The following is a 22,273-nucleotide window of genomic DNA, read 5'->3' on the forward strand; positions in this document are numbered from 1 at the left end:
TTTTTCGCGGCTCTGTGACTAATGTTGCCGGAGGTCGCTCAGTTCTGCCGATGCAGTGTTTAGCTCAGTTTGAAGTGACCACTTCGCGTTCCGACAGGTCACGTTGAAGCTTCTTCACCGCCTCTTGAAGCTCTGCCACTACCGTGTTAACAGCAGCGCCACTTCGGAGACCTTTCACCTCGTCCTGTAGGTCGCGCAGCTTGGCCTCGAGAATGTCCACCCGCTCGACCGAAATCGGCTCCAAGTTGAATGCGTGCATGAAGACGCGAGGGCTTGAATTTTGACCACGAATTCCAGTCGCAAATGATTCTCCTTTGTGCTCTGCAGGGACGTTGGAAGCTCGCCTGTGTCTTCGATAGCTCGATCAAGTAACTCACGGAAGCACTGCAGGCAGAAGGGTACGTGGATCAATCATGACATTCCAATGTAATCTGATGTAGAAGTACGAGCGTACTCGATGTAGCCGACTGCGCCCACGTCTGGAGTGTAGTTGGCATAGTCGACAAAGACCACGTCGTTCGTGCACCTGCGGTCAGTAGAGATTGATCAGGTCACCCGCGGTTATAATATTTGCAGCATAGACCCAGCTTACCACTGCTTCTTGCTCTCGCAGTTCTCGAGCCAGATGCGGAGCTTGCCACCCTTCGATGAGAGCGAATAGAACAAAGCTGGACATCTTGATTAATGTGGTCTTGAGCTGAAAGCTGGTAATTCTGTAGTGACATTGACCGATGAACGGGCCTAAACATTCCCAGACGGCAAAGATGGTTTCGAAGTACTCGGTTCTGGTGGATTTGAGCAAATACAGATAAGCCAGAGTGAGGAGTCAAGACGTTGGCGATAAACTGGGTAAGACCAGCGGACAAAGCATTTTCGCGAATAGCGCCTATTCTAATAGTCATCGAATCGTTAGCTACACGTAGATTGGCAGCCATAATGGCATATTATAATCGGACCGTGTTGTCACAACCGAGGGAACCATCGCTGCATCTTGGGTGAATATCTGCCTCTATCGCCTGAAGCTGACCAGCATCAGCTAATCTAGACAGTCAACTTCGCGAGGAGAGCGAGAGTCATGTAGCCACTCGAGACGTTGCCATTGACGTGAACTGAAATTTGGTCACCCTTGTGTACGTGGATAATACTGAACAAAGAAACCTGCAGAAAACCATCGGTGCAGCAAACAATGCGTGTACCTTTGTTCAGCTGCATGTTGCCACTGCCATCCGTTAAATGCACCGTGATGTTCACTTGATAAATGCCTGGATTCAGGTCGTGCACAGCTCCGTCGACCACTTTGAGATCTTCGCAGCGCCAGAGAAGCAGTCCTTCAGCCCCCCGCTGACTCGTTGCGCGCGCAAGAAAGGCTCCTGGAGCGTTTACGGATCCACGCAGCGCCTTCACCTCCGCTCGCAAATCTGAAATCATTTTTTGCATCTCTTGAGCGGAGCTTCTCCCTGCAGCCTCTGCTCGAAGTAGCTTGACTTCTTGCTGTAAATCGCTAAGCTTCGCCTCCAGAACGTCGATTCGCTCCACTGATACCGGCTCTAGGGTGAAGGTGTACGTCACTACACGCGACTTCAACAACGCCTTCACCTTCACGTAAAACTCGAGCAGCAAGTGATCATTTTTTACTTTGCGAAGAGCTCGCGGAGGGGTTTTCACACCTTCCAGAGACGATGAGAGTAGCTCATGGAAACACTGTTCAACATTGTAGCAAATGTAAGTCCACGAAGTTGTTTTTGTAGTCACGACAAGTGGATATACCTCTACGTAGTCGGTCGGACGGGCGTCTAGGATGGAGTTCGAAGCATCGACGAAATCCTCGAGGTCCAGCTCTTTTGTACACCTAAGAAACAACGAGTTAAAAAGAAGGAAACACGAGCTTGGAGTATAAATGCATTGTACTTGAAACACTCTTACCACTGCTTCTTGCTGTCGCTGTCTTCGAGCGTGATTCGAAGTTTTCCGTTGTCGAAATAGAGCGCGTAGCGATAAATATGTGTCGACGGAGCAGAGAAGACCGTCGTGCCCTCGAACTTCCCCGGTGTTTGCAGGGTGGACTTGACCATGCTTACAGCCAGTCCGAAAGGTATCGTCGACATAGTGATCGGCTGGGCTGTCTAGCTCGTAGTGATCTCGTGTCGGCGTCAATTGACTTGTGGGAGACCGACATCCCAAAAGCTAATAGTGGTGGGGATCGCTATAAAAAGCAGGTAGGAATCTGATCCAGGGTAAGAATGACAGGGCCAGATCAAAGAGAAAGACATGAAGAGCAGGTTCAAAACGCGTATATGTGTAGCAGTCGTTATTCACACTTTGCAACATCCAAAGTTGCATCTCCATCTCACTTCCCAAGGCGAATCAATGTCAGGTAGCTCGTAGTGGAGACGTTAGCAGGGCACTGGACGGCAAGCTCATCCGTGCTGGTCAAGCGCACAAAACAATTCAGAGTGGTGGCGCCAATATGTCCCTGGTCGTGGCCACAGTACGCTTCTTGAATGCAATCAGTCCCTTTCATCAGTTGGGTCTGGTGGCCTGGTGGCCATGCGAGACGCAGTTTAAAATCGCCACCACTTGATACATGCCCGGGTTCAGATCGCGAATGACCCCATCGACTATGTTGAAGCCTTCTACGGCCGGCCCCACCACTTCCCAGCGCATGATGGACCCCGGATTTGTGGTGGCTTGGGCTTGGAAAATCTCGGGGCTAGAGCCATCCACGGCCTCACGCAGTGTCTTGACCTCTTCTTGTAGATCTGAGATTGTTTCCTGCAATCCCTTCACAGCAGCCTCTCGCTTGGCCTCAGCCTCGACCCGCAGCGTTTCCATGCCCTCGTGTAGATCTCGAACTCTTGATTCCAGGACATCAATCCGCTCCACGGTGATTGGCTCCAGGTCGAACGGTAGGTCGCCACCCAAGACCGCATGAGCACTTGGAACTTCATTGTAATCTCCAGGCGAAAGACGTCGCCCTTAATCCGTTTAAAGGTTCTTGGAAACTCGTCGGCACTTGTTACTTCTTTCTCAAGTAAAGTCCGGAAGAACTAGACCAGAGCCATAGAAACAAAAATTTAAAGTTAGATACTCCGGATATTGGTCACTTCGGTTGTTTAGAGCGCAGGCTTGCCTCGACGTAGTCTGAAGCGGCAGCGTCAGGAATGACGTTGGAAGGGTTCACGTAGTTCTCGAGAGCCAAGTCGCTCGTGCACCTGCATCATTAAAGCAAGTTAAATTACAGTCACTGCAACACTTCACGCACGCAAAGTGCGCTCACTCACCACTGCTTCTTGGTGTCGCAGTTTTCAAGCCAAACGCGAAGTTTCCCGCTCCTCAGTGATAGTGAGTATCGGTGGGCTGTTGCAGGAGCTAGCGTAAACGTCGTGCCACCCTCGACCTCGACGAATTGTTGGGCAGATGCATCGACCAATGGAGATACAGGAGGAGCCGGTACACCCCGGGTGCTTGACGGGGGTGGCATTGGGCCAAATACGAAGGCTGTACGTTGGTCGCTCTGTTTGGCAGCAGGAAACATTTCACAACGCGGAGTCTTATTAAGGATGCTAATTTCAAAATGTCTGACGAGCGTTGATGCCGTGACGACGCATGTTCTTCTTCGAAGCGGATATTAATAAGAAGGTACCTGAGTCTCACCTCCTTTCTGGTCCGGAAACATTGCCAATCAACACCTCATGTGAAAACTAGTTTTGCGTCATTGATGGTAGTTTTTTCCACCCCACTTTCTAAGAACCTGGGTTATCTTCTTAAGGAATGACTGCTACGATAACGTTGCTATCATTTTGAGCAGACATCGTCAGCTGACGGCGGCGTCGAGGAAGAACGCGTGTACCCTACACCGCCGTCAGCTGACGATGTCGTACAAATCCCTGTCCAGAAAAAGCAAAAATTGGTACATTTCCTTTCCACTCCAGCAGTGTCAGTTGTAGACACGTATTGTATATATCGTCCCGCAAAGTCACTGTTCGTGCGCCCATTGAGGTGTCCCACAACTCTGTTGAGTTCTGTGTCGGCTGAGATTTAGATCCAACATTTCATGAAAGGTTGAAAATGTAGAATGCAGATTTTTCTCTTAGCAAGCTGTGGTGCGACCTCTAGAATCCTGGGTGTAAGTAACCCGAGAACTGCTCGTTCTATTTGCCCAGCTGAATCAACGTCAAGCAGCCCGAGCCAGCCATATTGTTGGCTGTGCAAACCACGGAGAACTCGTCTCCTTCCGTGACGTTAACAACACAGTTAACCGACGCTGTTCCGTAGCCACCACACGGAGCTGTCTGTAGGGCGACGAAAGCTGTTGTTGGAGTGCGCTTCCTTAGTTGGATTTGTGCAGGGTTCGAATTGATCGGTAGTGTGAGTGCAACTTGGTACATTCCAGACTCCAAGTTGCGGACAATACCATCAATACCATCCACATGGGCGCCCACTTTTCTCCAGAGAATGATGTCGTTTAAAGTTGATGTTGCCTCCATCTGGATAACCTTTGGGCCAGCGACAAGCGCCTTGACCTTTGCTTGTAGTTCCGATACTACGGTTTGCAATTCACCCACCACAGTTTGTTGAGTTGTCATAATTTCATCGTCGCATGCTTTCATCACTTCCTTGATGATGTTGGTCTCTTCACGAAGTACCAGTAACTCGTTCTGTAGATCGCGCACTCTTGCCTCCAAGATATCAATTCTCTCCATCGAAATTGGCTTCAGTTCGAACGAGTAAGTGGCGACACGCAGCTGCGTTAAGACCTGAAACTTCATCGCGATCTCCAATCGTAGCGCCTCAGCGTTGCTGGGCCGAATTCTCCTGGGGCAATCGTCTGCATTGTCTAATTACTTGCGTAGCAACTCATGGAAAAACTGGTACTTCAACATTTAGCGGCAAGCTTAATAGCACGATCAAAACATGGTACAAACCTACGTACCTCGACGTAATTCACCACACTAGCATCAGGGATAGCATTTGTAGAATTGACGAAGTCGCCTATAGTCAGTTCGCTTGTGCACCTGTAAGAAACAACAACAAAGGTTTCAAGTCAAACCAGCTTTAAATGATTCCTCACTAGCATATTCCATTCGTTTACTTGCCACCGTTGTTTGTTGAGGCAATCCAACGTTGCCACAAAATTAATTTCTCCAAGTAATCCTAAGAAAAGTTGTATGAAAACGCGATGAAAATGATGAGTGATCTGGACTACAGAGCGCTCCTACGACCACCACCTACGAGCGGTGTCCCGGTCCTCAGTTCAGCTTTTTCGGTCGCTGCAGCAGTCAACCCCCCGTGCTCACGGTAAAAAACTCCGCTGCTGTGGTGCCGAACTAGCTGGACTCACCTCGCCGCAGAACTACCGAACGGACCGACACTCAGACCCCCCCCCCTCCCCTCCTGCGCGCCAAACATCCTCCGCGCTTTTGTAGATAGATCAAATATTGCTATACAAACTACTTGCATAGCAACTAGAAAACCGGGTTGCACGCTATCGGCAAATACCAAACATTTCAGAGCTGGCACCTTCGTACTTAACGTTTACTCTTAAGCTCTGGAAACGAATATCCTACTGAACTAGTTTGCCACTCCACCGAAAAAGCCTCTGCTTTTACGTGAATTTCAAGAAACCATGCGATTGCTTAGATTATTAAATCACTTTACTTGATTTCAGTATACTTTTACTTCATGTGCGCCACATATCAGGTGCATCGAATTAATCCTGGTTGGGCAGCACTCCCAGGATAAAACTACCTATTTAAATTTTGCTAAATTGGTTCACATGAAGATAAGAATTATTTATGCTGAGCCTCCAACCGAGTCCTGGAACTGATATCGGTGGAACGTATTGACGTGCTAGAGTCCAGAATGAGGGACATGCAAGGCGAAACGGATACACTGCGTCTGGAAGGTGAAAAGAAATCCGCTGCGCTCCAGACGGAATGTCAAGGCAGAAGTGAAGAAGCGGAAGCGCGTGCAATTGTGCTGACCAAGATGCTGGGGGACGCGCAAGCTCAGCTCAGCTCTAGGAACAGGAAACTGTTGTGTTTGCCCAGTCGGTGGGGACCAGTCGAGTGGGTGACATCATCCGCTGGTGGTGGTTTGGAGTGGTCCGGTGACGACGATGGTGAGTGCAAGAGGTCTCCTTGGGGCTCCCAGGTGTACTCGCGCACTCATTCCTACGACAGGAAATATGCCATCATGCATGCCTGGTGCTTTCCTAAGGGTAAGGCGCGCGCTCACAAGCACCACGACGGCCACCGCCACGCCTGGGGATTCGCGATCGTCTGGCTCAGTCGTCCGTCGGCTAATGGATCAACCATCGTGGGTGTGACAACGTCCATCGGCGGCGACTCACCACGAGGTCCCTCTAGAACCGGAGCGTGTCGTCGGTTCAAGAACTCGACTCCTACTCAACTTACTGGGGAGCCAAGCAGGGGCTTCGAATCACATCGAAAGTTGGCGAAATTCCAAGATTTGATCCAGTGGGAGCAGCTCACTGATGCAGCCCGCGAAGCTGACTTCAACATCGACGGCGGCAAACCAGCAGTTAAGATGCCTCTGAAGGCGGACGGATACCCCTTCTAGTTATCATAGTACACAAAAAGCAATTCAACAGGTTATGTCAGGCCAGAGCGCAGCTAGACGTCTATTCTTCTCGTCGTAGCTTGCCACCTCAAGCCGCGCGTTTAACAAGAGCTTGCATGCACCAGCACACAAGCGAATACAAAACCCGACCGGTCAGAGTTCAGGTGCCTTGCGTCTGTCACGAACCCCTCCGTGTCAGGCACCACACTCTACTGCTTCTTGGCGTTGTACGCCAGACTCTCCTGGTTCAGCGGGTTGTCCGGCGAGCGGCGCCACTAAAAAAACCACAACAAAAATTAAAAACCAATCAGCACCCAACCTTTCCAGCAGCACACATGGCCACCAGAGATCGCGTCGTACCATCTCACTGAGCTTCTGCTTGTACTGCGAGAGCTTGAGGCCCGGGTAGTCCTCCTTGACCTGCGGCATCATGACCTCCTCGAAGGCCTTGTACGCGGCCTTGGCCCTGCGCTCCGGGTGCTTCTCCAGCTCCTCGTCGCCCACGCTGAGCAGGTCCAGCGCCGCGTCCAGACTGCGCGCCTCGCCGTCCTCGTCCTGGTTCCGGTTCCTGTTGGCCGTGAAGTTGTTGTCGAACTTGATGGCCTTGCGGCCGGGCTTGGCGGCCGCGCGGGCCTCCTCGGCCTCTCTCAGCGCCGCCATCTCGGCCTGCGTGAGCTTGCCGCTGCCGGGCGACGGCTTCCTGGAGCCGCGGTTGCTCTTCTTGGCCGCGGACTTGAGCGCCTCCTCCCAGGGCTTGGCCACGTCCTTGACCGCCTTCTTCTGCTTGCGGATCTCGCGCTTGTTCTCGTCCAGCGCGTGCTCCTCCAGCGCCAGCAGCTTCTGCTTCTCGGCCTTCTGCGCCTCCTTCTCGGCGCGCTTGCGCTCCTCCTCCTGGCGGCGGGCGGCGCCGCGCGCGTCCGCGCCCTTGACCCACTCGGCCGACTCGGCGGCGGCGTCAGCTGCAGCCTTCGCCGCGTCCTTGGACGCCTTGGCCACGGCCTTCTTGGCCTTGGCCGCCTCCACCTTGGTGTTCACGCCGCCCTGCTTCTTGCCCATGGTTGGTCGTGGTAAATTCGGATACTGACTGGGCGGGTATGAGTGACCTGGAGGCGGGGAACGCGGGGATGGTCGGGTGGGTGATACGCATGACATCCGTCCTGGAAACCGTCGGGTTGTGTGGAGATTAATATCTTGTAAGGAGGGGTGAATGAATAGAAATAATGAATACGGTGGCTCAATCCACATGCGCATTTGATTGGACCAGTTGATATATTCGGGGTGTAGCCATGTCGTCATACAGCAAGACGGTGGGGGGCAAGCTGCAGCTCAAGGGCGGGCTGTCGCTCAAGCCCGCGAAGAAGAAGCACAAGAAGGAGAAGAAGAAGAATAAGAAGAGGGAGCGGGAGGACGATGAAGAAGCCTCTCGTTCCAAGCCGTTCGAGCTGGTCAAGACCCGCGGCTCCGGCCGTCTGCTGAGCTCGGGCACGACGCTCATGGGCCAAGTGGGCTCCAAGTTCCTGCAGGAGCTGAGCGTGGGCGACGCCATCGTGATCCAGCACCCGACGTCGCTGCTGGAGGAGACGCGCATCGTGCGCATGGTGCTGAGCGACGTGTCGGCCAGCGTGAGCTCAGCCTTCAGCTCGGACTTGGTGTCGTCCACGCCATTTTACTTTATCAAGGCCCCACCGGAGGACGAGAAGCATCAAGATGAAGAGAAGGAAAAGAAGAAGAAAAAAAGAATGGACGAGCAGACGGCTTTTGGGACGTATGCTGGAGGGACGGACAAGGGCGGGCAGATCACGTACAGAGTTAAGAAGAGCGGCGCGTACGGAGGATACGCGATCGTCAAGGAGGTACGAGGAGAAGATGGAGAGGGGGGGTGCTGGAAGCTGTGCTGAGCTAACTTGTTTCTGCTGCGATGTACTAGGATGCGAATGTTGAGCGGAGTCGCGAAGAGCTGCTGGATATTCGTGCAAAGAAGAAAGGAGACCGACACTGCATGTAGCTGTGGATTGGGATCAATACTCATCGGAATCACTCAGCAGATTTTTGTTTTAGTGCCTGGATTCGTTTAGTTGTGCACATGATACAGCTCTCAAAAGTAACGGTGGCCGCCATCAAAAATACTGTCTGGTGTTGCGAATCGACCTATGAATCAATACCGCTGTAAATTGGTTGCTTTGAGCACTGACAGTTCTCTGCATTTTATCCAGAGTCCATGGGCGAAGGCCATTATTCTCGTATCTAATACCTGTTGAATATATTTTTTGATTGCTCCTGTCCGTTACTGTTAACTTACCTGTTGTACCAAATAGCCTGCGAACTATTGAAATTATGCTGGTATGTATGTTGACCCATCCGGCTGAGATTACGCCAAATTACCTACTTTTAAGTATACTTACAGAGTATTATTTTGCATTCCCTCTAATCAAGTATACGTACCTGTGGTATCTAATCTATCTGCCACTCAAGCGGCATCCATCGGATTTTTTCGCTTAATCAACTAAGTACTAATGCCGTGCTTTACACGGTGAAGCTCTGATTTTCTTAAACGTATCTGTATGGTTTCGTAGAAGTTCTTTTTTAACAGAACTTCTATTATACTTCTACGTTATTAAGGCCGTGTTCGACTTGCACACCCCATTCGAGCTCGATTCAAAAAGGACTGGTTTCGGACAAATTGTTGGTTTGGAAGGCACGTAGAAAAGGCAGGCTTATCCAGCCCGATTCATAATTTTGCCTAGACCTGAATTTCAAATCCAGCTCTTTTGAGCTTATCGAGCTGGATCGCTTTTTGGGTGTTTCAGGTCGCAAACGAGCTGGATGAAGCAAATCCGGCTGCATTTGGCCTAAAACAACTGGATTGGATGCAAGTCGAACACGGCCTAATAAAAAAAACTTAAGTACACTTGATTGTCAACCATAAAACCATAGAAAATAATAACTCTGAAATCCATACATAAATTTCTAACGTGTTCCGTTGCAACTTAGGCGCGCTACACCTGTGCTGCACCAGTCGCTCGCTTCAAACATTCCTATTTATTTATGCTGAGCCTCCAGCCGAGTAGCAAATGTCTGCTGTGCGTCCCATTTCCGCGCAAAGGAGCTCAAACAAAACCATCATCTCCCGAGGCGAATGAGTGTAATTGCGCTGCTGGAAACGACTTCGGTCGGGCACTTCACCGTAAGTTGATCGTTCTTGTCGATCCGCGTAACGCACATCAGGCTAGTAGAGCACAAGTTCCCCTGCGCGTAGCCAGAGCATGCGACTTGAATACACGCAGAGCCCTTCATCAGTTGAATGGCTTCCGCTGGACGGTTCGCTTGATGATTGACAACGGTCAGAATCTGGTACAGTCCCGGAAGCGGCATCCGAATCGAGCCATCATCTCCAAACACACTAGTGGGGCTGCTACTGTTCCAGCGGATGATGTCACCCACTCGACTGGTCCCCACCGACTGGGCAAACACAACAGTTTCCTGTTCCTTGAGCTGCGCTTGCGCGTCCCCCAGCATCTTGGTCAGCAAAATTGCACGCGCTTCCGACTCTTGGTACAGCTTCTTCACTTCAGCCTTGACATTTCGGATTTCCGTCTGAAGCGTAGCTGATTTCGTATCACCTTCCAGGCGCAGTTTATCCATTTCGCCTTGCATGTCCCTCATTCTGGACTCTAGCACGTCAATACGTTCCACCGATATCGGTTCCAAGACGAACGCGTACGACATCACGCGGGATTTACGCAGCACCTGGATGGCTACAGCGATCTCCAACCGAAAGGTATCGCCCTTGACGCGGCTGAACGTGCTCGCGATCTTGCCAACTCCTTCTCCAGCACTATTCATCACCTCGCGAAAACACTGGAGAGGGAGAGCGCCACATATTTGGTCAAGAATCAATAGTACAAGAGAATTGCCAACGAGCAAACTAGCATACCTCGAGGTAATCGGAAGCAGTAGCGTCCGGGATGGCATTCGTCGGGTCAACGTAGGCTTCAATGCCTAGCTCAGATGTGCTCCTGTGTCGGAGTCCCAATAGCGGCCATCAGAATCATGCTTCAGCGTACTTTACAGGACGTGCGAGGATACCATTGTTTCTTGCTGTCGCAGTCCTCGAGCCAGATGCGGAGCCTATCGTGCTTGAGCGAGATCGCGTAACGGTAGGTAGGCGCGGGCGGCGGTGCAAAGATCGTAGTGCCAGTGAATTCGTGCACGGGTTGGGCGTTGGCGGCGGCTGTCGAGGCAGTGGAGCTTGGGGGCAGTGTGGTGACGCATGCAGGGTGAACAGGAGCACTAGCGTCGAGAAAGGTGCTAGAGGATGGCGTGCTCCTGCAGTCAGTCTCGCTGCTCATTGTGAACGTCGGGTGGGTGTGCTGTTGCGCAGCCTTCAAAAACTTGAGTGAGAAGAGATGTTGAACGTTTAAAACATGGTACGGCCAAGACCATGAAGAAAAATTTGGGGCTATGATCACGAAGAAGGTGTTAGGCAGCGGAGGCCTCAGAGCAAGCATGCGGGGGCTGAGGGGTTGCTTGAATTGAAAAGTCTACCTCGTAGTCTTACGCTATATTCCCCACACCTGAAACAAACCAACCAAAGTGCGAACTTAAGGTTCGAGTGAAAACTACGCTACCTTTGAACCATATTTCCGCCGGTTATTAGTTTATTACTGGGATGGTGCAATTCCAAACCAACTGCGGTGGTTTTGGGCGGATTGGTTTGGAGTTACGCCGTGGCCGCTCGAAATTCGGGCTTTCTGGTTGGTCAAAACAGACGAACTATCTTTCGCAAAAAGCCGCATGCCTCACAAGGCCTGAGTGAACCTGTGGATGAGTCGCGCCCGACAATCCGACATGGCTGGTGTCGGGCAATAACATCGGCGTTGGGTCGTACATACTATCGTCGTTGCACTTAAGGGAATACACAATTCGTTTATCTTTGTCTCTTTCTCGTATTCCACTCGCTTGCGCAGACACGCCCCTGCCTAATCGCCGATTAGGCAGGTAGGTATTTGCGGCGAATGCACGGAGCGCGCCACCCACCCTCGTGTAAACAGTAAGGCAAATCGCACTAAACGTCTTAAACGTTGTATTGAAAAGCACGACCTGTACTACCAACCCGAATGCGATAATTCATTATTTTTGATCTGAGTATTCGGACTACTCAACACGCTCAGCCATACACTACCTCTGCATTGTGTGCACTTTAATACTTTAATACTGTGGATCATACATCCGCTTAAACCGCGAACACCCAAAGAATGAGGGCGTGGCCCCAACAGATTAGTTGCGTGACTTAACGCGTAACTCGGCTTGGCTTAAGCTTTGTGTACTCCAGCCAGCAGATTGTCGACTCAGCAGCCTCAACGAAAAGTTTCAGTTGTCAGTAGCTTGGCGAAGTGCATATCGCCATTCAAGCTCCACGCGCCAGCTTCAGCAACTGAATTGCGGCACACGCGATACTCATGGGTGTGGTCCCGCAAGGGCACGTCCTCGTCACGGCAATTAGCACGATTATAGTACCAACACCAATATGTAGCAGCAGTTTTAGTTGTAGGTGTTTCCAGCCAAGTCGAAGGCAACCTAGTTGACAATGCTCTGCGACATCGCAAAACTTTCTGTATTAGCCGCACGCGAGTAGTCAACAAGAGCTTGATTTAGACCAATCCGATGCTAGAGGTTTGTTTCGGTTCGAACCACTTCAAACCAAACCGTGAAACCGTAATGAACCTGGTTTGCTGGTAATTTTGGTTTGGTTTGAACTATGAACCTGGAGGTTGGTTTGGTTTGGTTTGTTTCAGGCGTGATATTCCGCTTTAGATGTTCAAATTGTAACCCCTCATTTCATTTTAACAGCACAATGAAATGAGGGGTTACAATTTGAATATCTAAAGGGGAATACCTATATGAAAAGTCTACCTCGTAGTCTTATGCAAAAAAAGTCTACCTCGTAGTCTTATGCTATATTCTCCTTTAGATATTCAAATTGCAACCCCTCAGCCCCCGCATGCTTGCTCTGAGGCCTCCGCTACCTAACACCTTCTTCGTGATCATAGCCCCAAATTTTTCTTCATGGTATTGGCCGTACCATGTTTTAAACGTTCAACATCTCTTCTCACTCAAGTTTTTGAAGGCTGCGCAACAGCACACCCACCCGACGTTCACAATGAGCAGCGAGACTGACTGCAGGAGCACGCCATCCTCTAGCACCTTTCTCGACGCTAGTGCTCCTGTTCACCCTGCATGCGTCACCACACTGCCCCCAAGCCCCACTGCCTCGACTGCCGCCGTCAACGCCCAACCCGTGCACGAATTCACTGGCACTACGATCTTTGCACCGCCGCCCGCGCCTACCTACCGCTACGCGATAGCACGATAGGCTCCGCATCTGACTCGAGGACTGCGACAGCAAGAAACAATGGTAAGCTCGCACGTCCTGAAAGTACGCTGAAGCATGATACTGATGCTAACCATTGGGGTTCCGGCGCAGATGCACGTCTGAGCTAGGCATTGAAGCCTACGCCGACCCGACGAATGCCATCCCGGACGCTACTGCTTCCGATTACCTCGAGGTACGCCAAATATCGCTATGCCCCCGCTAGATCATTGCTATTCTAACATTTCACACTCTACTGGCAGTGCTTCCGTGAGGTATTAAACAGTGCACACGACGACGTGTCCAGCATTGTGAGTTCATTCCAGCAACACAAGGGGGACACCTTTCGCTTGGAGATAGCAGTGAAAATCCAAGTCATTCGGAAGTCACGCGTGATGGTGTACACGTTCGACCTGAACCCGATATCTCTGGAGCGGGTGGACGTACTTGAAGCGAAGGTTAAAGACCTCCAAGGAGAAGTGGAAGCGCTTCGTCTCGACGCCCAGGAGACCGGAAAGGACAACTACTACGTGATGCACGAGATTCAAAAGGAGCTTTCATCATTTCGCGAGGATTTGGAGAGTCGGAGTGTGATAATTTCCGCCCTTCGAGACGAGTTGAAGGCGTTCCGCACCCAGCACGAAACTCTACCCAACCTACAACTTCACAGCTACAGCTAAAGTGGGTGAACTTATTCGTTGGGAGAAGCCTGGATATACCGGAGATTTCTACGTAAACGGCGGGAACGGAACCATTCGAGTATCGCAACCAGGCCTGTATCAAGCCATCGTCAATCGAACCACAACATGTTTATATCGATGATGAAAGGCGCCGAGTGCATCCAGAAGGCCCATTGTGGCTATGTGAACGGTGGGATCAATTGCACTACGCTGACGTGCATGGTAAGTCTGGAAGCAGCCGATCAGCTCTCTACTCATTGCAACGCGAATCTGGCGTGGACAAGCTGCCTCACATTGATTCGCATCGGAAGAACACACAGCTCCAGGTAGAGTCGCCATTACTTCCTCTACCATGTAATCGAATACTTAAGTATACGAAACTAGGTGGTGTACTCATAAAACGAATTGTTCGAAAGCTTGAATTTCTTGGTACGTAGATTCTCATCGCAGCTGATGTAGAGGAGTTCTTGGGCGTACAACGAGGCTGAAAGCAGATCACCATGTAAACGATAACTCAGTGTGAGCAGCCGGTCCGCGCTTCATCATGTCCATAGTTTGAGCCGACGACCAAGTTGATCTCTTCACGGTGCTGGATTAGCAGCTTTAGCGCGCCATGGGGAGTGTCGACTTGGTCGCTAAGAAGCAGCACGGTGTTATCGAAGGTAAACACAGCGAGATGAGAAGACACTTGAGCAGTAGGGTTCCAGTTTCAAAGTAATTCATTATAATATACGCACTGCACGAGGAGGAAAGGCCCAGACAGAAAACCCCCTTTGACCCGTTGACTACATCCATCAGATGAGCAACGGTTCGATCTCAACCTGTCCACGAGACAGATCGAGCTTTGCAAAGAACTTGAGTTCAACTTTCTTGGATGTTCCTCCGGAAATCCTCATACTCCCCCTGAACTCAAGTTCCTTTGCACAACACAATCGCCATCTTCACTAAGACGATCTTTCATCGTATAGGCGACGATCTTTCGTCACACAGTCGCGATCAAAGCCTCGAGTTCATCATTTTCGAAAATGTTCCTTTCAACTTGGATGGTTCCGTTCACTCCCCCTGAACTCGGGCTGTGTGTCGCGCTGGCATCGCTACCGTTGTGATTGTTTACCAACGTATCAGTGCGAGAGTTCGAGCTGACCCACAAGCAAGATGTTACCACTAGGGCTCCCCATCTTCCCCTTCGTGTTCCGCCGCTCTACATTTGTGAATTTTGCATCACTTCCGACTCACCATTTAGGTGGTCAGCCTGCGTGTCATACTCGACCGCTAGCTCCTCATAGCTAAAGCTAACCCTCAGCCGACTCACATGTCACCGCGTGCGCTGCACCAAGCGCATCTCTACCTACCCATCCGCTTGTCGAGTAGATTGCGAGTGTTTCCCACGAGAACTCACGGCACAAAACGCACAAGATCTCAGAGTGCGCTTGCAGGACGACAGACACCGCTTGCACTGCGGTCCAAAGCAGCACTTTTCGAATCCGGCACGAACGTAATAAGTGCTGGTTCGGATGCCCGAACTACGCAATGCATCTCATCAATATTCTCCATCTTTCTCGGAGCAGACTAGCCACTTCCAGAAAAGACTTGAGGCGACAACACATAGCTCACTTTCGTATCGCGTTGCCGTCATAGGGTGTCCTTCCCACAGCCTCCAGTAGGCGTTCGTGTGCACACCGTCTTGCCTGCTACCGCAGGTGTTGCCAAGCGTCATTCATCCACCGCCTCGTGGCCCAGGATCATTCACGTCTACCCAACCCTAAGCCGTCCCAGCATTGCCAGGTAGCGCCACCGGCTTAGGTCCGCTCATGTTGTCTCACATGACCCCACCAGAACGACGACCGCATGACACCCGCAGCGTTGCGGCACCATGACAACTTCGTTGCCTGAAGTTTCGCCAACAGCACCAACATAGTCACTCATTCTCCTGTCGATCACGCCAGCGGCCAGGTGCAGCGGGGTGCTTCTCAAAGTAACAACGCACGGCACCAGGTGTTCGCAGTACTCGAACCTGTTCTCCTACCAGTACTCGCCAAAGTACCCACACTGCTTCGACGGCAATCATTGCTCACATCTCGCTCTTGGCGCTCATTACATTGCGAGTCATCATGATTTCCTTCCTGGGGGCTCACAGATATCAACGTCAATACCAGCAGCAATAAACACTTCCACTCGCACTGGATAAGGCATAACCCGTCCGCATCATCTGTCAACATCCTCATGGAGACGAACATGTTCCGTCGTATTCATTGTACCCAGTCTTGCTCACGCAACTGCATCCGTAGTATCCATCCACGCTCGTCAGCAATGCACGAACACATCACGACCGCCATGAGCACCCGTAGCAGCGTCATTATAGCTCGCTATTGGCACTCATTCGTTGATACTCTCCTGATTTACAATGCTGCCAGTTATATCCTTGGTGCTCTGGCATCCGCGCCTCTGACGCCCGTAAACTTGTTCGGCGATCCGTTCGTAACTTCGTTGGGGCTCGTGCGCACACAAGCGCCACCTGGTGTCGCCACATACCTTCGCCAAACTTCGCTCTGAGCACCACAATCGTCGCATTCGTCCCGACGCCGCTGCAAACCACTGCGAACGATTTTCACCGATAACCGTTCCGCTACCATTACAGCCACGCCGCCCTCAGCTCTGGCGTCATTGCTCTCTCCCACAGCACCGTCACCACTTCGCACAAGCGCGTCAACTTTGCTTTCGAGTCGCCCAAACTACCGGTAAGCCGCGTCCTCGTTGCCGCTCTAGCAATCTTACAACATTCCACCTCCACGAAAATGTTGTCCATCCAGTGATGGCTACACCACATAAGTGCACGAATCTTCGTCCGAAATCACCCCGACAGAACCCCCATAATGATTCAGCCGACAGCCAATTGCGTGAAGATATTCCATTCTTTCAACAGCTCTCCACGACCATTGTAGTCAACCGTCTTCGAGTTCCTTACCACAAGTAGAAACTTCACTCTCGTCACGTACACCCATTGTGCACAGCATCACTTCACGATACTCAATGCATGGTCTCACTTTGACGCCGCTGAGAATCCAAATCACCCGCTCAATGTCACCCTACAACAACCATCTAGTGGGGTCCCAGCCCCGGGCGGACCGTGACTAGGACTTCAATATCACTCGGTTGCAACTGGTCCTCAACGCTTACTTCTGTTGACTGCAAGTTGGGGTTGTGCCAGGCGGGACAATGGTGGCTCGCTCGACGCCCGACGCTACGCTTACCACGGCAACGTCCGTCCTCCAGAACCGATTAATCCATTCCTTACTCTCGACTTCACTTCGTCGAGCGATAACCGAACCCCACACCCTCTACAACCAGCAGCGCCCCGCTACGAATCTCAGCAGCAGCAAGATCTACGTCGCTACCATCGCTCTTTTGATCGGAGTGCATGCTAACGACGAGCAACTTGTCCCGGCAGCAGCAGCTCCAAAATCGACCCGCGTTCACTACTGTTGACATGATTATAACAAGCGGGATGACATGCAGCGTGGCCAGCTGTCCGTTCTCCTCTGCTAGCTCCATCAGGTCTCCGCGCAGCACCTCCGACTGCTGGCACATCACTAAGTAATCCACCACTTGATCCAATCTTGACGAGAACACCATACACGAGGCTTCGTCTCTCAGTCACCGCTATGCCCCACAACCTTGACTGCCCGCCCATCCAGGGTTTAACGCCACACACACGCCAGATGCCAATACACAGTCACTTTGGGCTCATAACCTAGCAGCTTTAGCGCGCCATGGGGAGTGTCGACTTGGTCGCTAAGAAGCAGCACGGTGTTATCGAAGGTAAACACAGCGAGATGAGAAGACACTTGAGCAGTAGGGTTCCAGTTTCAAAGTAATTCATTATAATATACGCACTGCACGAGGAGGAAAGGCCCAGACAGAAAACCCCCTTTGACCCGTTGACTACATCCATCAGATGAGCAACGGTTCGATCTCAACCTGTCCACGAGACAGATCGAGCTTTGCAAAGAACTTGAGTTCAACTTTCTTGGATGTTCCTCCGGAAGTCCTCATAACGTAGATTCTCATCGCAGCTGATATAGAGGAGTTCTTGGGCGTACAACGAGGCTGAAAGCAGATCACCATGTAAAAAGTTGATCTCTTCACGGTGCTGGATTCTAACGAGCTCACCAACGGCTATTTTTTGCGGATCGTGAAGAATAAATTATACAACGCCAAAGTTTGACATTAAAAAATATCGTGAGCAAGGAGCATCAATTTCCAAATGAATGTATTTCCTTAACGAAGTTTAATGCAATAACCCACCGCACAAGTGCGACTTCACTTTCCGAGTCGGATCAGCGTCAGGTAGCTGGTTCCAGTGAGGTTCGCGGGGCATTTCACTGTAAGCTGGTCGTTCTTGTCCAAGCGAGCCGTGCAGTTGAGCGACGTGGAACCCGAGTTGCCTTGAGCGTGTCCACAGTACGCAGACTGAATGCAATCCGAGCCCTTCATCATCTGAATGGACGAGTTGAGTCCCGCTGGCTGATGGTTCACCACCGCAGTCACTTGGTATGTTCCAGGCGACTCAGCGCGTACAATGCCATCAAGGCCGGTCACGCTGGCGTTCAGACCGAATATGAACGCAGCGTTCCTCCAGCAAACTAAATCGCCCAGCGCTTTAGTCGTGGCTTGAACTGGAATGACGACCGAGCTTTCTTGGGCCAATTGCAGCGCCTTCACCTCATCTTTGAGCTGCGAGATTACTACGTCACGGCCATCCAGACTCTTCTGAAGCTTTTTCAAGTCTTCTTCCAGTCTCTGCACAGCGGAACTCCGGCGAGCAGCAAGATCCTCGTCGCCCATGCGAAGAGTGCTCACCTTGTCCTGCAGATCGCGCAACTTTGACTCCAACACGTCGATTCTCTCCACTGAGATCTCCTCCAGCACAAACGTGTACGTCGCCACGCGTGCCTTTCGCAGCACCTGGACTTTCACAGACAGCTTTAGCTGGAATACTCCATCTTGGCCCCGCTGGAAGGCACCCGGGATGTTGGCCACGTCTTCAGCAGCAGTGCTCAGTAGCTCTTGAAAGCACTGTAAAGAATATAATGTCAAAACAAACTCCAGCCACCATCGAGCACAACGGCTTAATTTACGCACCTCGACGTAGTCGGACGCCGTGGCATCTGGAATCACGTTGCTGGCGTCAACATAGTCGTGCAGACTTAGCTCCGTCGTGCACCTGCAGTCAGAACAAAGCGCAATATAGACAGTGTGTGAGCATTTAACGCGGTTAAGAATATGGCACTCACGAGCCTCACCATTGTTTCTTGGTATCGCCGTTCTCCAGCCAGATGCGGAGGTTCCCACTCTTTAGCGAAAGCGAGTAGCGATACGTCGTGGATGGCGACGGTGCGAAGATGGTGGTTCCTTCAAAGTCAAGGAACTCCTGCGCTGACGGTGGAGCGCTGGGCGGAGGCATAGGGGGAGTCGCTTCGGGCTGCTCTAGAGCACCGGGAGTGGCCACGGCTTCGGTGGATGAAATGCTTTCAGGTTTCACCGGGTCGGACATTTGTGGTGGCATGAACGAGCTGGTGGGTGAATCTTAAAGTGAGACCAGCGTTCTGGTGAGAGCACCTGCTTCCACGAATACCCAACGGCAAGGAGAATATGGGAAGAAGAAGAAACGGACCTTAGCTATCCGTTATTTTACCAGCTCGTTTAGAACTCCAACAGTCTCGCCACGCAGCGTAATTGTCGTCAGCTTGGTCGCCTTGGGACAACTCCCAGGAAGACAAGTAATTTCTTCGAGTTGTGCCGCCAAGCATCCGGTTCGAGATATAAGTTGCCAGTGCTTCGTGGATCAAGTCCATGCCCACTGCGTTAACGTTATAGAGGGGCTGCGGTGTACTGTAGTTTGGCCAACCAGCACTCGTGATTTGTTTTCATAGCAGGCAGTGGATAAGTTTCCAAAATCAAAGTGAAAGTTTATCGAATTTCATCAGTTTCCCCCCCTGCCCCACTTCCACATTGTAGCTCTCTTCACGCGTTTGCTGCCGGTCCACACTCAAGCGCGCGAGGTCTTCAGAGAGCGATTCGAACTCCGGCTAAATGGTCTTGATCAAGAATTAGCCAACTTCTCCAACATCTGTGATGTTGATCCCGCAGGGGTGGTCGATCGTAACTCAACTCAACCCAACCAAACCGATGTCGTGACGATCTTCACTCATTCACCGTATCAGGAACCCTCGGTGTTGGTTGTAGTTGACGCTCAGTGCGAGTAGTAGACGACCGCGACGACTCTTGAGCAGACCGTCACCAACTCCGTAGTGATGTGAGTCTGTTCCAAAGACTTTGTCGCATGTGTGGAGGGAACACCACAATCACATGGACATCGTCGGCGGTGCGGTGGTCAGGGAAGGCGAACTGTGCCTTGCCGACCTCTTGATCAAGATCTAACCGGTTCTCGTCCGTCAGCAAAGCTCAAAGCGCAGGGGTAAGCTCTCCGTTTAGGAGATTCCAGCATTCCGGATCGTTACCCTCAGCCAGCGTGCTGGTTTACCGTCGCGCCCTTTCCTCCAGGCTCGGACCATGATGAACGTGTTGGCAGGATGCTTGCATTGGGTTGTTTGGTGAATGCGAACATCCAGATCCGCAAACGTTTGGTTGTCTTCTTGGTGCTGACGAACGCAGTTGTAATCTACAAAAAAACCACACCATATCACTTGCGGTTTTGAGTTGTGCGGCGAGGAGCAGACAGGAAAACTTCTGATTGAGAGCTCAGGACTTTCGCCTAAGAAAAATGACTCTGTTAAGGAGAGATGGTTCCGAGCCGAGTCCACACAGCACCTCAGGACCTGCAAGACTCGTTCTGTGACAACCAAGAAGATGGGGACAGCACGTCCGATTTCCCATCCACGCTCAATGCTTGGCCGTTCTCGCTGTCCCACCCGAACATCGTGCAGCCATCGATTTCCATTCGCTTTCCTAGCATCTTGGCGGCAAGACTTTTCCCTCGCTCCGTCGCTGCCAGGTTCGGGAAGGCGTAGCGCAGCATTGATTCGCACAAAACGATCTTCGTCTTGGTAATTGCCACAACGCAATCTCTCGGGCCGTTCTCGAAGCGCACGACCTCAACCTCGAAGTTTGGCTGTGATATCGAGATGAAACTCCAGCGTTCGAGTAACGAATCCACCCCTCGACCGCTCTTGATGATCACGCCCGACCTCAGAGTTTGCTGCAAGAAAGCTCAATGGACGTGCGACTCGCACAGCGTCTGCAATTCTGGAGCATTGCAGCGCTCCGAGATGGGGATATACATGTATGCCGTCAAGGCGAAGCGGAACAGGCGGAAATACTCGGCCATCACCTTCCAGAGGGTAGTGTCGGCGATGATGCGTGGAGACTCTCCACTGGAGAGAGGGTCTGGTGCTGGTACTCGAGCCTGTACCTCTACTAGACGCAGCGTTTAGACTTGTTGTTCGAGGGTGTCTGCGTGGTCTCGCAGTTTTTGTCGGTACCGGATTTGAGTCAGACGGCGGCGCTTTCGCGTCAGCTTGAGGGCTTGTTGGTCGGGGAAGTTTTGCTCGGGTGTGGGGTGCTTGGTCGCTGGTTGTGGCTGTGTCGAATCTGGGTCGAGCTGGTTCAGATGCCCGACGGAGTATTTTGTCCCTGTGGGAATGGCGTCGGTGTGGAGATTTAGTGTTGGGAATTTGTAGATTATGCCGCTGGACCAGTACAAGAAGCTTGTTCTCTTCCGATCGAACGCCCACGGGATGGAGGTCTGCACCTGACCGTGCCGATCACTTGGTCGCTATGCCAGCGACTGTTTGATGGACACAGAGCGAGAGGAGACGCTGACGCTGCAAGAGAATATGTGCGTGTTAACGCAGAACTTGAATATATTCCACGCGATCAAATCTTGAGAATGTGGGAGCCTGCTATTATATCGGGGAACATTAAATTGTTGCTTTCTCAGCGTTGTAGTCCGAATTACATGTACTACTATTAATAGTGGTAGATCCAATTCGACGTCCCATGGCCCTTCGTAGCACAGTTCTGGAAAAGATTAATCAGAGTCACGAACACACGAGCAATCACCATCAATACAAAAATGCTATTGCCACAATGATTTTCCAGATGATCTGCATAAAAAACTCAAAAGTGTGGCTCAATTGTAACGTTATTGCCACAATGATTTTCCAAATGATCTGCATAAAAAACTCAAAAGTGTGGCTCAATTGTGGCTCAACTTATTATTGTCCGCGAAGACCATTCTGGACTGGCAGGTTTGTCGTATTGGGCCGATGCGTCAGCCACCACAAGCCACACCGAGTCACAATCAGCCACAATCAGAGGTAAAGGCAGCAAGTGCATTGTGTATTTAATGTGTATCTGCACTGTGCTATTTGCAACTGAAGTATGGATGCACTGCTCTCAGGCCATCGACGAACAGAGTAAATCGAAGCGATTGCAGGTGCTCAGTGGTTACTTAAAAGCAGCAAAGAATGCACTCCACGTGGGATACGTCGTGCGTTGAAGTGGTGTACACGACGTCAGTCGAGACCGACACATTGCCATCGGTGTAATGGTCGGCACCTCACGCTCTTCACCATCGCGTACAAGGTCGCATTCTGCCGGAAATGGATCAGTCTCTGTA

At 51.3% G+C, this 22,273-nt stretch overlaps 11 protein-coding genes across 11 annotated transcripts; 3 read left to right on the forward strand and 8 right to left on the reverse strand.

Annotated features, from left to right (window-relative positions):
* Positions 1 to 64: 64 nt before the first annotated feature.
* Positions 65 to 2,105, reverse strand: PHYSODRAFT_341537 (hypothetical protein; the record flags this gene model as incomplete). The annotated part of the gene is made up of 6 exons (XM_009539857.1): positions 65 to 359; positions 455 to 526; positions 593 to 642; positions 1,240 to 1,701; positions 1,768 to 1,849; positions 1,924 to 2,105. The coding sequence occupies 6 exons, from the start codon at positions 2,103 to 2,105 to the stop codon at positions 65 to 67; spliced, it is 1,143 nt and encodes a 380-aa protein (XP_009538152.1).
* Positions 2,106 to 2,520: 415 nt separating this feature from the next.
* PHYSODRAFT_307255 (hypothetical protein) lies at positions 2,521 to 2,832 on the reverse strand (the record flags this gene model as incomplete). Its single annotated transcript, XM_009539858.1, has 1 exon — positions 2,521 to 2,832. One exon carries the CDS (start codon positions 2,830 to 2,832, stop codon positions 2,521 to 2,523), a length of 312 nt encoding a protein of 103 aa, XP_009538153.1.
* A 74-nt stretch (positions 2,833 to 2,906) lies between these two features.
* Positions 2,907 to 3,418, reverse strand: PHYSODRAFT_384264 (hypothetical protein; the record flags this gene model as incomplete). The annotated part of the gene is made up of 3 exons (XM_009539859.1): positions 2,907 to 3,047; positions 3,137 to 3,212; positions 3,282 to 3,418. Coding segments are annotated over 3 exons (354 nt in total), but the record flags the coding sequence as incomplete, so codon positions are not given.
* A 733-nt stretch (positions 3,419 to 4,151) lies between these two features.
* On the reverse strand, positions 4,152 to 4,610 carry PHYSODRAFT_307256 (hypothetical protein; the record flags this gene model as incomplete). The annotated part of the gene is made up of 1 exon (XM_009539860.1): positions 4,152 to 4,610. The coding sequence occupies one exon, from the start codon at positions 4,608 to 4,610 to the stop codon at positions 4,152 to 4,154; it is 459 nt and encodes a 152-aa protein (XP_009538155.1).
* A 1,252-nt stretch (positions 4,611 to 5,862) lies between these two features.
* On the forward strand, positions 5,863 to 6,582 carry PHYSODRAFT_341539 (hypothetical protein; the record flags this gene model as incomplete). The annotated part of the gene is made up of 1 exon (XM_009539861.1): positions 5,863 to 6,582. The coding sequence occupies one exon, from the start codon at positions 5,863 to 5,865 to the stop codon at positions 6,580 to 6,582; it is 720 nt and encodes a 239-aa protein (XP_009538156.1).
* A 195-nt stretch (positions 6,583 to 6,777) lies between these two features.
* PHYSODRAFT_531593 (hypothetical protein) lies at positions 6,778 to 7,638 on the reverse strand (the record flags this gene model as incomplete). Its single annotated transcript, XM_009539862.1, has 1 exon — positions 6,778 to 7,638. One exon carries the CDS (start codon positions 7,636 to 7,638, stop codon positions 6,778 to 6,780), a length of 861 nt encoding a protein of 286 aa, XP_009538157.1.
* A 230-nt stretch (positions 7,639 to 7,868) lies between these two features.
* PHYSODRAFT_532395 (hypothetical protein) lies at positions 7,869 to 8,587 on the forward strand (the record flags this gene model as incomplete). The annotated part of the gene is made up of 2 exons (XM_009539863.1): positions 7,869 to 8,435; positions 8,510 to 8,587. 2 exons carry the CDS (start codon positions 7,869 to 7,871, stop codon positions 8,585 to 8,587), a joined length of 645 nt encoding a protein of 214 aa, XP_009538158.1.
* A 1,115-nt stretch (positions 8,588 to 9,702) lies between these two features.
* On the reverse strand, positions 9,703 to 10,961 carry PHYSODRAFT_566045 (hypothetical protein; the record flags this gene model as incomplete). Its single annotated transcript, XM_009539864.1, has 4 exons — positions 10,669 to 10,961; positions 10,517 to 10,598; positions 10,162 to 10,440; positions 9,703 to 10,068 (listed from the first exon to the last, which is right to left on the reverse strand). Exons 1-4 carry the CDS (start codon positions 10,929 to 10,931, stop codon positions 9,703 to 9,705), a joined length of 990 nt encoding a protein of 329 aa, XP_009538159.1. The 5' UTR covers positions 10,932 to 10,961.
* A 2,133-nt stretch (positions 10,962 to 13,094) lies between these two features.
* PHYSODRAFT_531108 (hypothetical protein) lies at positions 13,095 to 13,632 on the forward strand (the record flags this gene model as incomplete). The annotated part of the gene is made up of 2 exons (XM_009539865.1): positions 13,095 to 13,148; positions 13,216 to 13,632. Coding segments are annotated over 2 exons (471 nt in total), but the record flags the coding sequence as incomplete, so codon positions are not given.
* A 4,320-nt stretch (positions 13,633 to 17,952) lies between these two features.
* PHYSODRAFT_246669 (hypothetical protein) lies at positions 17,953 to 19,186 on the reverse strand (the record flags this gene model as incomplete). The annotated part of the gene is made up of 3 exons (XM_009539866.1): positions 17,953 to 18,708; positions 18,775 to 18,856; positions 18,936 to 19,186. The coding sequence occupies 3 exons, from the start codon at positions 19,184 to 19,186 to the stop codon at positions 17,953 to 17,955; spliced, it is 1,089 nt and encodes a 362-aa protein (XP_009538161.1).
* Positions 19,187 to 20,464: 1,278 nt separating this feature from the next.
* PHYSODRAFT_531231 (hypothetical protein) lies at positions 20,465 to 21,163 on the reverse strand (the record flags this gene model as incomplete). The annotated part of the gene is made up of 3 exons (XM_009539867.1): positions 20,465 to 20,840; positions 20,886 to 21,064; positions 21,089 to 21,163. Coding segments are annotated over 3 exons (630 nt in total), but the record flags the coding sequence as incomplete, so codon positions are not given.
* Between the last annotated feature and the right edge of the window lie 1,110 nt (positions 21,164 to 22,273).

The sequence above is a fragment of the Phytophthora sojae genome (assembly GCF_000149755.1).
Source record: "Phytophthora sojae unplaced genomic scaffold PHYSOscaffold_14, whole genome shotgun sequence".
Lineage (NCBI taxonomy): Eukaryota > Oomycota > Peronosporomycetes > Peronosporales > Peronosporaceae > Phytophthora > Phytophthora sojae.